Source organism: Mesoplodon mirus (assembly GCF_964341445.2).
Source record: "Mesoplodon mirus genome assembly, chromosome: 2".
NCBI classification, from domain to species: Eukaryota; Metazoa; Chordata; class Mammalia; order Artiodactyla; family Ziphiidae; genus Mesoplodon; species Mesoplodon mirus.
The window spans coordinates 22,622,530-22,634,926 of record NC_138977.1 but is presented as its reverse complement, the minus strand read 5'-3'; the positions used below and the strand labels follow the sequence as shown (position 1 = coordinate 22,634,926).

General features: G+C 35.3%; 1 protein-coding gene across 3 annotated transcripts in view; it reads left to right on the top strand.

Moving 5' to 3' along the window:
- GRID2 (glutamate ionotropic receptor delta type subunit 2) overlaps positions 1-12,397 on the top strand; it is a gene marked incomplete at its 3' end in the record, with an annotated part of 1,368,259 nt that overhangs the window by 740,368 nt on the left and 615,494 nt on the right. For all 3 annotated transcript variants that reach the window (XM_082605769.1, XM_082605770.1, XM_082605768.1), the window contains one exon: positions 1,420-1,625. In XM_082605769.1, coding sequence (XP_082461895.1) covers positions 1,420-1,625 — 206 coding nt within the window. The remainder of the gene's footprint in view (positions 1-1,419; positions 1,626-12,397) is intronic.

The window sequence follows — 12,397 nt, the reverse complement described above, 5'->3', positions numbered from 1 at the left end:
TAGGAATAAGGAATGTAAGGTACAATTTATACAGTTATCTATTCTGAAGAGTTTGAGAGTCATCAGATAACTAGACATATAGTGTTCATAGTAATTGTTTTAAAATAAACCAGATCATAAGAAGAAAGCAAATTTTAAAATTATTAGTATTAATTTATAAACTTGTAAATATAAACTCTGGTTATGAGCAAATGTTAGTTTCTAAATTTGTGACTGTTTCTTACTCTATTGGCTTATATATGGCTTTTAATTGCAATGTATTGAAAAACACATGACCTTGTTATTGTCCTTGAGAGGTAAATTTTACATACCTGCAGCCTTCCACATTAAGGAATTTTGAGATATAGTCCATTCATAATAAGCAACCTACAATTTCATTCACTCCTTATCTTTCACTAGTTTTTTCCCTTTTAACATTTTATGTCATGAGCATATACAGAAAAATAAACAGTACTTTATAGTCAAAGCAGTCTGCTGTATTAAGATTGTATTGTGCCGGGTACATCTTCCAATCATATTTATCAATGTTTAGATCCCTTCTTCTATAAACAGCCAATGTGGCACTAGGAAAAATATTTGTAACATTTCAGGCACTTATTGTTACTTAAATATACATCAAAATACAAGTTTATAAACATTTTATTTAGACTGTATTTTACCCTCCTTACTTAGATGTGAAATGGACATAATTTTTTATTTGATAATCTTTCAGAAATTTTTTTTTATTTTGGAATGGGTGTGTGAATATTTTGTTAAAATTTATATTTTACACGCAAAGTACATTCCCATACTCCTGGAAAAAAAACCAATCTCTACCAAGTTGGCCAGATTTGAGCTAAGGAGGTAGTACTCATAAAACAGGCAAAAATGTAGCTGTTTTATTTGTGGTCTAAGTGACCTGAGACCCTTTGAAAATAACCTCTCAAAACCGTCTTTCAATTAAGATTGAAAATGTCAAGTTTAGTGATATCGTTGCCTATTTTAAGAAATGGTAGTAATCTTGATTCAGATTCATCAGCCATTAATGGCATTCATGTTTTGCCTGAGGTTAATACCACTCTTTAATACTGAGGAAAAATAAGGAATGTACTTTCTTATCTCACATTTGCTTTAGGGAAGTGAGGATCTTCCCCATCACTTCCCTCTACTCTGTTCTAACATCTTCCAGAGGTGAGATAATTTAGAATGCTCAGTGGAGAAAAATTAATTTAAAAAATAACAATCCCTACATTTTTCACGCAAACACCTTAAATCGTCTTTTCTCAACCTTAAACATATTTGAGAGTTCCATCAGCTCCTCAATTAGAAGTTTAAACAGCCTACAATGTAGAAGAATAAACTATTATGATGTAAGTGAAATAGCTTTTCTCTCCCTTCTGTGCTGTAATTCACATTTTGATGGGCTTTTGCTGTTCCTAGATATCCGTGGAATACAGGAGTTTTTGGACAAAGTGTCTCAGCAGGGGATGGATGTTGCACTTCAGAAGGTAGAAAACAACATCAATAAAATGATCACCACTCTCTTTGATACCATGAGAATAGAGGAATTGAATCGCTATCGAGACACTCTTAGGCGAGCCATCCTTGTTATGAATCCTGCCACAGCCAAAGCCTTCATTACTGAGGTAAGTAAAAATTGTCATGGGCTGGGAATAGGATGTAAAAATTAAATGTTTTGGAATAGACTCCACAGAGGAGATGAAAATTAAGAGCAGCGTGAGGGAATTAACTACACAACTCTCATTAGTATTAATTGAGGTAGCACAGTGAATTCCTTGCTCATCACATTTACCCCGTACTGTCCAGTTAATTGCTAAGAATGCTTTGTATTTATATGTATTTAGGTACATAGCCAGGATGATTTTAAGAAATTTTATGGGGATTTAAAAGTGCTGTTTACCTGAGTGGATCTAACAAGTTGTCTAACTAATACTTAAAAGTTTTATGCAAGTTAAAACTTTACTTCTGAGAAAAGATTTACTTCAATTAAGCTATTGTTGCCTAAACATGATTCCTTTTACAAAAACATATAGCATATTTACTTCTGCTCTGTGAACTCTGTACCAAGACAAATAATTAAAATTGTCTGTAACTCTGCAAAGTGATGACCACTGTACATTTTACGATGCTGGATCCTCAAAATTTTAATTGTATGTGTTCATTTGGCCAGAAGCTCTGAAACTTTGTGAAAATACAGTTAAGACTTTTTAATCTCTATATTCTAAAATCTTCAGTGCTGCCTTACAAAAGATTATTGTTAAGTACATTTGCCTTACTTCAAATTTTTAATTTTATGTAGTGCTAGAACTGATCATGACATTACATACTTTCACATGCGTTTTATTATTAGTTTTAAAATTTTTCATGACTTTATTTCACTAATACTTTTTTCTTCACTTCTCCATTATGCTTTCTTTAGCTCGCAAAGTACTGCTGTAAAGCTTCCAAATTAGGAATGTGTGAAATTCTTTGACACTCTATAATATAATTGGTATCAGGGACATTGAAGCAGAATATAAATCACTAATAAGAACAAAACTTTGGAAAATATCAATGATACATTTGTAAAATTTTAATTGAAAACTTTGTTATGCAGTTTAGGGACAAATATAGAACTTTGACTTTTCCAAGTCTAGCAAATAACTCAGAGAGTCTCATTGAACCACTAGATTTTTCCACAATAGAAAGAATATTTTGGGTTCTACAAGAGCTTGTTCTTTCCTTCAAGAAACACAAAATCTGCTGGAAGATTGAAGGCAAATATACAAAGAAATGTAATATAAATTGGAATCTTAAAATTACGAGAAATAAAGTTGAAGCATCTATAGTCATTTTTGGTTGGAAAGATCAGAGAAGGCTTCATTGAGAAGGCACATTTGAACCAGACTTAGTATCATGAGTAGGAATTCACAAAAGAAATGGTATTTAACAGACAAGTACAAGTCCATCTCAGCCACTTTCTGATCACATGATGTCAGCAAATTACTTAACATTTTTGAGCCTCCATTTTGTCACCAGTAAAATGGGAATAATTATTGATTTCAACTTATTATATTTGTAACACAGAATAATGAGATATAAAAAACCTTAAAGGGGTGGTTGGGGGACTAGCACCTAGTAGATGTTTAAGAAACAGTAATTTCTAGATCATTTTTTCTAGCACATAGTATATACCTGACAATAGCACATGCTGTGGCCCCCTATCCTTGACTCTGAACTTTGATACTTGTAACAATCTACTGCTTCCACTTTGTTCTCAAACACATAAATCTGCCTTTATGATTTTCCTGAGAGACTTATCTCCCTTCCTCTACCAAGCCACCATTTTTTCCCCCACTCACTTTGTCTTTCTGATTTTCTGTCTTTAAACTGTGGACTAAGTTTATTTTATGGTCTCAAGTGGCAAGGAAGAATAACAGGAAGAATGTGAACCCACATGCCTTCCCCATCCTAAGCTGGCTATCCTCTTCTCTGACCTGTGTAGTGGTTCCTGTTGCTCCAGTAGCTGTTCTCAAACACTTTCCAGCTTGCTTCTGCTCTCCCATGAGTTCTAGGAACATTTCCCCACTTAGAGAATATGCTGACCCCTTAAGTCCTAGATGCAGTTCATTCAAAGGCAAGCAGCAGCAAATCCAAAAGGCAGACAGCACTGGAGGTCTGGAGACGTGGCATAGTTCCTGACTTAGAGGATCACTTAGTTTAGTGGAGGAGGAAAGCATGTAACTAAATAATAAAATATGAAAGAAAAACAGTATAATAATGACAGGCGGATGATGCTCTGGAATCCCATAGGAGAACTGACTAACTCTGCAGGAGTTTGGCTGGTGTCAGGAAAAGTTTCACAGAAAGTTTGCTGTACCAGAATCATGAAAAATGGATAAGACTGTATTAGGCAGACAATGATAGGCAAATAAAAATTCACTGTGCGTGCACGTGTGTGTGTGTGAGAGAGAGATGGACATAGTTTTAAAAATCAAATACAACCGAGGGTTTTATAATGAAAAGCAAGAGTCCCTTGGTCCACCTATTTCTCCCTGCAGTTATTCTTTTCAAAAATAATTATTTATTTATTTATTTATTTATTTAGGGCTTGTCGTTGTTGTTGGCTTTTTTTTAAGGGAATTCCTTTATTTTTATTATTTATCTATTTATTTATTTATTTTTGGCTGTGTTGGGTGTTTGTTTCTGTGCGAGGGCTTTCTCTAGTTGCGGCAAGCGGGGGCCACTCTTCATCGTGGCGCGCGGGCCTCTCGCTGTCGTGGCCCTCTCACTATCGCGGCCTCTCTTGTTGCGTAGCACAGGCTCCAGACGCGCAGGCTCAGTAGTTGTGGCTCACGGGCCCAGTTGCTCCACGGCATGTGGGATCTTCCCAGACCAGGCTCAAACCCGTGTCCCCTGCACTGGCAGGCAGATTCTCAACCACTGCGCCACCAGGGAAGCCCTACTTATTTTTTTAATGTTTAAAATTTAATTGGTATTTACTTTTAGAATACACTATGCATTCACATGATTCAATATTTAAAAGGTTCAGAAGGATAACCTCCTGTTATTGTTCCTTAAGCACCTGATTTTCTTCTCAGGAGGCAATGTGTCTTGTGTGGTATTCCAGGTATACACCTACACATATACATATACATCTTAGCTCCCCAACCAGGGATTGAACCTGCACCCCTGCATTGGTAGGCAAAGTCTTAACCACTGGACCGTCAGGGAATTCCCTCAGTAATTTATTTAAAAACACTCTTCTGATGGCTTCTGTCCCATTTTCCTCATGGTCGTTGGCTTATATATCTGTTCATTCCCTTATATTGTATTGGGGTTTTGGAGATGACCCCGTTTGACCTTTTTCAGTTGGAAGTTCCAGGATGTTCTTTCAGATTTTTAGAGATTAACAGACAAAAGATACTTTAAAGAATGATTATTATAGTTTTGAAGAAATAAGATATCGAACCATGACGTTTTAGATTTGGAAAGTACAACATGTAACATTTTGTCTGAATTCCAAATTTACAATTGAGAAAATTAAAAGCCTCCCTAGATCTAATCAGTATTATTCCCTAACTTCCTCCAGCCACGTTCAGTATCTTTGCAGCTAGTGCTGATAGTGGATGGTAGAGGACGCTCAAAGTTTGAAACTGATAAAGTAAGTTGGCAGCCGGTCAAAGGGGTACGTGATTGTCAGGTCCTAAGAGATATAGAAATGACTTACAGTGGATTACATGATGGACAGAAAGGCAAATGAAGCTAGAAAAGAACTGATGGATTGGGAGAGTGGGAAAGAGAGAGGAACTAAAGGTTATGATGAGGTCAAAGAGACAGGTTCTGTAAGCACCGAAGAGACGGAGAGGAGGAAGGGAGAAATTCTGCTCAAAGAGAGGGAATAGCAGAATTCCCAGCTTCACTGCTTCCTATATTTTATAAGTTGGCATGGAAAGTTTTTAAAATATTCGAGGGAAATATTAAGTCAAAAGAATGGGTCTTTAAAAAGAAATTGCTCACTTAGCATTGTCATTTAATTGCTAAGGGGAAAAAATGGGCATATCAATTCTGTTTGCATCTTTTTTCCTGTCCCTGGAGCAATTATGTGGCATTGAGTTAATTATGCTCCCTTTGAAGTCTTAGAAATTTAATATATTAAATGTCTACAGTTAGTTCTCCACCTCTCATTCAAGATTTCAAAGCTTTAAGAAAAATACTGCAGTTATGTGCAGCTGAGTAAATCAACCTGCTGTGATATTGGTGGAAAATTGTTATCACAATGTACCCATAAGTGTCCTTGAAATGAATATGGTGAAACAAGAGTGCCCACGTGGTTTGATTTAAATGTGGATTAGGATGATATTTTGGAAAACAATATTTTTTGTATAGGAAAATGTTGAATTGGATGCTATGTAAGTTAAACCATTTCCAGAAAGGCTACATGCATTAGAACTTTTGGGTCTTAACTTTTAGTTTTCCAGTTTGATAAGAAAAATCAATTCTTTGAAAATGGGAAGTTTTATTACTTATATGATAATGAATATTATTGCCTATTTACATTTTTTCAAATTTTCAGAAAGGAACCCTACTGTTACATGAAATCCTTTTATTCTGCAATAAGAAAAGGGTATTATCTTTTATTCCTTAAAACATACTTTATGAAATAGCTTTCATTCCATTGTACTATATCCCAGAGAACTTTGATCCTGTCAAACAACAAAAAGGCAAAGTTACTTACTTCAAATATGTGTAAGCAGCTTACCAGAAATAAGCCTTTAGGAAGGTTTAGAAAACAAGTGAAGTTATCTTGTCTCAAGGGATATAGAAAGGTTCCTAGTCATCAAAAGAGAACCCTGAATATTCAAATTACTATGATAGTTATCAAGTAGCTATCCAAATAACCCAATTTTTACCAAAATAAAAAATTATTTGGAGACATTATGCAATGTACAGTTTTTAAGATGAGGATAATGTAATGATATTAGACAAAGGAACATATGACTATAATTTTTTCCAACATATATTCATTGCATGAAAGTCTCTCTAATAATACTGTGTTCATAGATGATTGATATGCATTTTAAAGTACACTTTTTATTGAAATTTAATGTACATAATTATAATGCATATAACTATACAGCGCAAGAAATTTCCATGCATCCAGATCAAGAGACAGACCATAACTAGCATTCCCAGAGTCCCCTTCCAGGCAACACCCAGTTATAACCTCCTTGAAGGTATAGCCATTATCTTGACTTCTAACACAATAAACTAGTTGTGATTCATATTAAACTTTATATGAATAGAAGCATACTGTGTATACTCAGATCCAACTCACCTCTTTCCAGTGACCCCTGACTTGGGTATTGATATTGGTGAACAGTTTGCTACTAATTTCTCCTAATAATCTAAAGGTCATTTAACAATTTTTGCCTTTGGAGCATCTAATCTGCTAGTTTTTCTTTTCTATCAGGTTTTTCTTGGGTTCAGCATTTTCATTCTATTCTATTTATTTAAATGAAGTTAAACAAGAAAATAACCTGAACATAAGTAAAGGTTGTACTCATATTTGAAATATAAAATCACAGTTGCTTCACCCTTCAAGACAAGGGAATTGAAATTCTTCTCTAATCCAGTATTCATTTATTCATTCATTCAGACAATATATTTAAAGCTATTCTGTGCAAGACAATGTGGCTAATGTTGCTAGGAATACAATCATGAAAGATATATGGGTCTAGCCTCAAAGGAACAGAGAGATTAATAAGGGGAATGTTGTGAACATAGAATGTACAAAATAATAAAACCACAAGAAAATAAACAGGAAAGTGACTCTTCTCAACTCCCAAATGGAATTGAAAATAAAGAAAACAAAGTGCTATCCAAAACTTAATCAAATAAAGCTTGTAGATAATGTATAAGATTACACAGACCTAGAAATAAAACAAAATTTCTTTTGTTATCGGGTACTGAGAAGTCTTAGCTACTTCAAGAAATTCTTTCTGTAATTTACTATAGTCTTATCAAAGCATGTCTGGAATGTGATTGAATCCAAGAGTGATTAAATTTATATTGAGTTTTCTCTCCATGAAGTAATATGGACAAAACGAAAACAAAGAGATTAGTTAAAATAGACCTAATGATAAATTTGAGGATTAGAATTTGGCAGTGTTTGTCTATTACTGCTTAGAAAAGAAAGACATCAGACCTAGAAGGCAAGGACTTGCCAACATATAAAAGTATCCTCTATAGTATGCCAGGCACAAGTTACCATGCCGTACTGTGGTCTGAGTAAAATAATTTCAAAATTATGCACCTCCTTGTTTCTGTTCCCATTCTCAACATCACCTTTTGAAGCTAGGAGAATGGTGAGCCCCTGAATTTAATCACTAGAGAGATATGTTTGCGGCAAACAAATAAATTAGGAATTTAATCAATATGCCAGTTTTTAGTAAATTTGCTTAGTATATAAATGGCAAAATATTGTGGCAATACATGTTACAAGTACCATATTTTCCATTTCCAGACCAAAACATAGGTCACTGCACTCTGCCCTGCTGTTCTAGGCAGCCATGGCAAGTGGATCTTAGTTAGCACTGGAGTCTAAATCTATTTGCCAACCTGGGTTAGTGTAAATCAGTTTCCCAGAACTTAATCAATTCCTTAAGTGCTTACTGACAAAATCAGTATTTTAGATTTGCACAGGAGCAGATTTTAAGGTATAGCCACCCTATGAAGCTTTGTTGAAAAGTAAGCAGGTACTGCTAAGTTACAATTCTATTCAGACTTTTTCTCACTTTAATTACAGATAAATAGGAGGGAAATAAACTGTTTAGGTAGAGAAAATTAAGAAGGTTCATTTGATTTTTCTAACAAACTCTATTTTTAATAGAATACACAGAACTGTAGCATAAGAGGATTCAAATATTAAACTTATGTGTGTCCACCCAACACTAAAGTTATATGAACATATGGGTCCATTAATTTCAAATATGAAATACTTTAAATATGTATATTACTTCATGAGGCAACATTTAAGTCAATACTTGAAACCCATATTTAGGATTTGGATTTAAGGTAATTTGGTAGACAGGCATCCTTCCATGTTGAAGAAAAGCTTGCGTAAAGATACTGAGAAGGAAAATTAAAAGGAGCTGAATGGGATGGGGGACATGGGCTAAGGGAAGTAGAATTTTAGGATGCAAAATCAGGAAGTAAGGTTGTACTAGACTGGTAGGTGAAAAATTTTGAATGTCACACCTAAAGAAGGGGGCAGGCTACAAAGGCAGCTTGAACATGGAATTTGGATTCAGTTTTTGCTTAACTAGCTGTGTAGCCCTGGCCAAGCCACTTAAAATCATTTAGCTTTATTTTCCTCACCTATAAAACGGAGTAATTCCTCAATCACAGAGTTATTTTGAAGGCTATATTTGGTGTAATGTACGTACAATGTGTAGAACAACGTTCACATCTAGTAAAAAGTTAACAATTCTCCAGAACTGTAGAGTAGGATAAAGAAGAAAATGCAAATGATGTTAATAGACTTGGGAATTGATTAGGTGTGTGAAATGAGGTTGAGATATGGGAACAGAGATGGATCCTGTTTCAAGTCTGAGTTTCAATGATGTTAATGTTATGAAATCAGAAACATAAGAAAATGAACAGGTTTTGAGATAATACAATAAATAAAATTTCAGTCATAAATTTGATGTTATTCTGGAACATCTAGATTGAGACATGCCTGTGTTTGGTGGAACTGAAAGAATGGAACCCAGTAGTCCTAAGGAAAAGCTATCGTATTTGTCAATGTGATGATCATTGGTGAACTTTGAAAAAACATTTTTATTAAAATAGTGTGAGGAATAAAAAAGATTGTAAGGAAATAATAAAGGGGTTGTTAGCAAATAAACAGAGTAAGAGTAGATGGGGGCATTAAAATCATCCCTGGTTGACAATCACTGATATAGAACTGTTCAGTTTTGGAAAACTAAAATTTGTTCTCATGGAATTTTTTTTTTTTTTTTTTCTTTTTGCGGTATGCGGGCCTCTCACTGTTGTGGCCTCTCCCGTTGCGGAGCACAGGCTCCGGATGCGCAGGCCCAGCGGCCATGGCTCACGGGCCCAGCTGCTCCGCGGCATATGGGATCCTCCCAGACCGGGGCACGAACCCGTATCCCCTGCATCGGCAGGCGGACTCTCAACCACTGCGCCACCAGGGAGGCCCTCTCATGGAATTTTTATTGCTGGCAGATGACACCTGCTTTTTACTTTTCCCCTAATAATAGCTAGTCAACATTTACTGGACTCTTTTCAGGTGTCTGACACTATGCTGGTCACTCTATACATTATCTTGTATAATCCTCAAAAAATCCAATGAGATGGGTATAATAGTTTCTTCATTCTACAGGTAAAAAATTAAAAGAATGACGTATAGTCATTTGTCCATCTAGATTAAGTAGGTTATTTACATTTTATTTTCTGTTCACTTAGTCATCATGTTTTACATTTCTACTGTTTTCTAATAGTGTTCATCATTAATTCCTTTTTGGGGAGAGTATAATTGGTTTTCAAGTAATACTTACCTCTCTAGTCTTCAACTGGTAAGTTTATGTTATAGTCTTTGGACATGCCATCAGAGAGGCAAATCAGTTTGCCCGAAATTTTTAGCACAGAATAAATGAAAACACAAAAAAGCAATTAATTGTATACATAAACGATAAGGCATAACTAATTGGAGGCAAGAAATCCGAGTTTGTTCTGAACATTGTAAAGTAGTTGCCATCAGCAGTAATTAACATTTATTGAGTTTTTCTTATGTGCCGGACACTGCTCTAAGCATGTTTTACATATTAACACATTTAACCCTCATACCAAATGTAACAGGTAGATGCAAGTGTTTGGCTTCATTTTACAAAAAAGGAAAATGAGATACAAACGAGATTGTGAAAGTAGTCCCAGGTCACACAGCAAGGAAGAGCAAAGCCAGGTCTAGACCATTCTTAAGGAGTGGGCTATGCTATATTACCTCTCCAGGCACACAATACATGTGAAAAAAATCATCCTTGCTTTTTGTTTATGACAAAGAAGTAATTGGTATGCCTAACTCCCATTAAATCATTTTTAGAGATTTTGCACTGGGGTGAGCTAGTGAACAGTACAGGAGGACAAGGCGGGGAGTTCGGTCAATGTGATTAGGCCCATCTGTGTTTGGTAATTGGTCTTTACCAAAGCTACACTCCTACCTAACCACAGAGATCTGGAGATAGAGACTCTATCTTCCTTGATTATTACATCTCAAAGGGATGGCTCCCGGGTCCTTGAGAAAGACATTCTTGGGTTGTAAAACTAGCTAGAGGCTGGAAGAAGATTTACATCTTAAGGGAGCAGAGAAAGAATTTACAATTGCAAATGTTCTAAAGTAAATGCTCTGAGGAAAGGGAACTCAAAGGCCTAGAGTCAGAAAGAAAACTGTTTAAAGCTTAGTGAAGCTGAGGAGAATGTTAAGGTTGTCTTTGGTCAAGCATAGACAGGATATTTGGACTAACTAGATTTAGTTTTACTGTGTGTGCTTATGATAGATATAATATATATATTGAATAATATATATTTAATAATCTTTGAATACATATTCAAATATATAGGTTGCAGAAATGTATTATCATTATCATGTAAAGGAATTTTTGGAATGAAAGGAATTGTTAGAACTCCAGTGACCCACAGGATAATATTTAATTACTGATACGACAAGACCACTAGATATGCTGAATGTGAACTTTCAGAACAAAAGAGGAATGCTGATTTAATCTAAGAGCTTCAGGTGGTCCACCTCATATGGGACTTGTGGAGGAAACAGATGGCAATAATGACTACCCATTGCCAAATTTCATCAAGCAGGGCTAAAAAGGGTCAGGATTAGAAGGCTGGGAAACATAGGGTCCAGAAAGGGGCATGGACCTGACTATATTTCATAACGATACAGGTTGGCCTTTGCTGAGGGTCCTGGAATAAATTTTCAGCATGATCCAAACCCCTTCTTGGTGCAATGACCTGAGCTCACTGTAGCTACAAACAAAAGCTTCACAAACTTTCAGTACAAATGAAATCACAGTTTCCAGAGACACAGATTTTGATGAGTAAAGTGCATGTTTTACATCTCTATGACTGTTTTTAGAATTGTAAGCCTTAGAGTATTTCTAAATTCTCTAGCCCCTATTCTATCAAAGTTGCTCTATTTCAAGATAAATTGGTTTGAAAACAAACTAAGACCATAAAATAAACCCATCATCCTAGCATTTTGAAAATGTATATATGTGTTTAAAAATAAGATGAAATTTTTGGATATTTCACTAAATTCCAGATCCACCGACTCCTTGAACTCAGGTTCACTTGACTCCCTGAAAATAAATTGTTTTTCTTGAAACTGCTTAAATTGATAAAAAGTTACTCTTACGGTCCTAAGCCCAAATAAAATTTGAGAAGTACTGGGCCTGGGCCTATCTCTACAATTCTCAATAATATTTCCATCTTGTAAGTGCCAGAATTGCCATTGACTAAGACATATGTGATCAATGACCAGCACTAAACATACAATTGTGCACTTTTATATAAATGATGTTAATTATATTTTTAGATTGTGAAGTACTGTGGCTGGTTAAAAACAGGCATATTTCTGAAGGGCTATTTGTCCATCCATATTCAATGTTAAATGCATGCAACTTTTATATGTATGGATATATGGATCTGTCTATGGGGAATTTCAAAAATACCTTTACCTAGATCCCATCCCAGAACCCTAAATCATAACTTCTGCGGTGGAGTGCAGGCACTGGTGTTTTTAAAAACCTCCTTGGGTAACTGGCACACAAAAGTCTGTGAAAGTAGAGAACTGCTCTTGACTACTGCTTCTCAAGCTTTAATA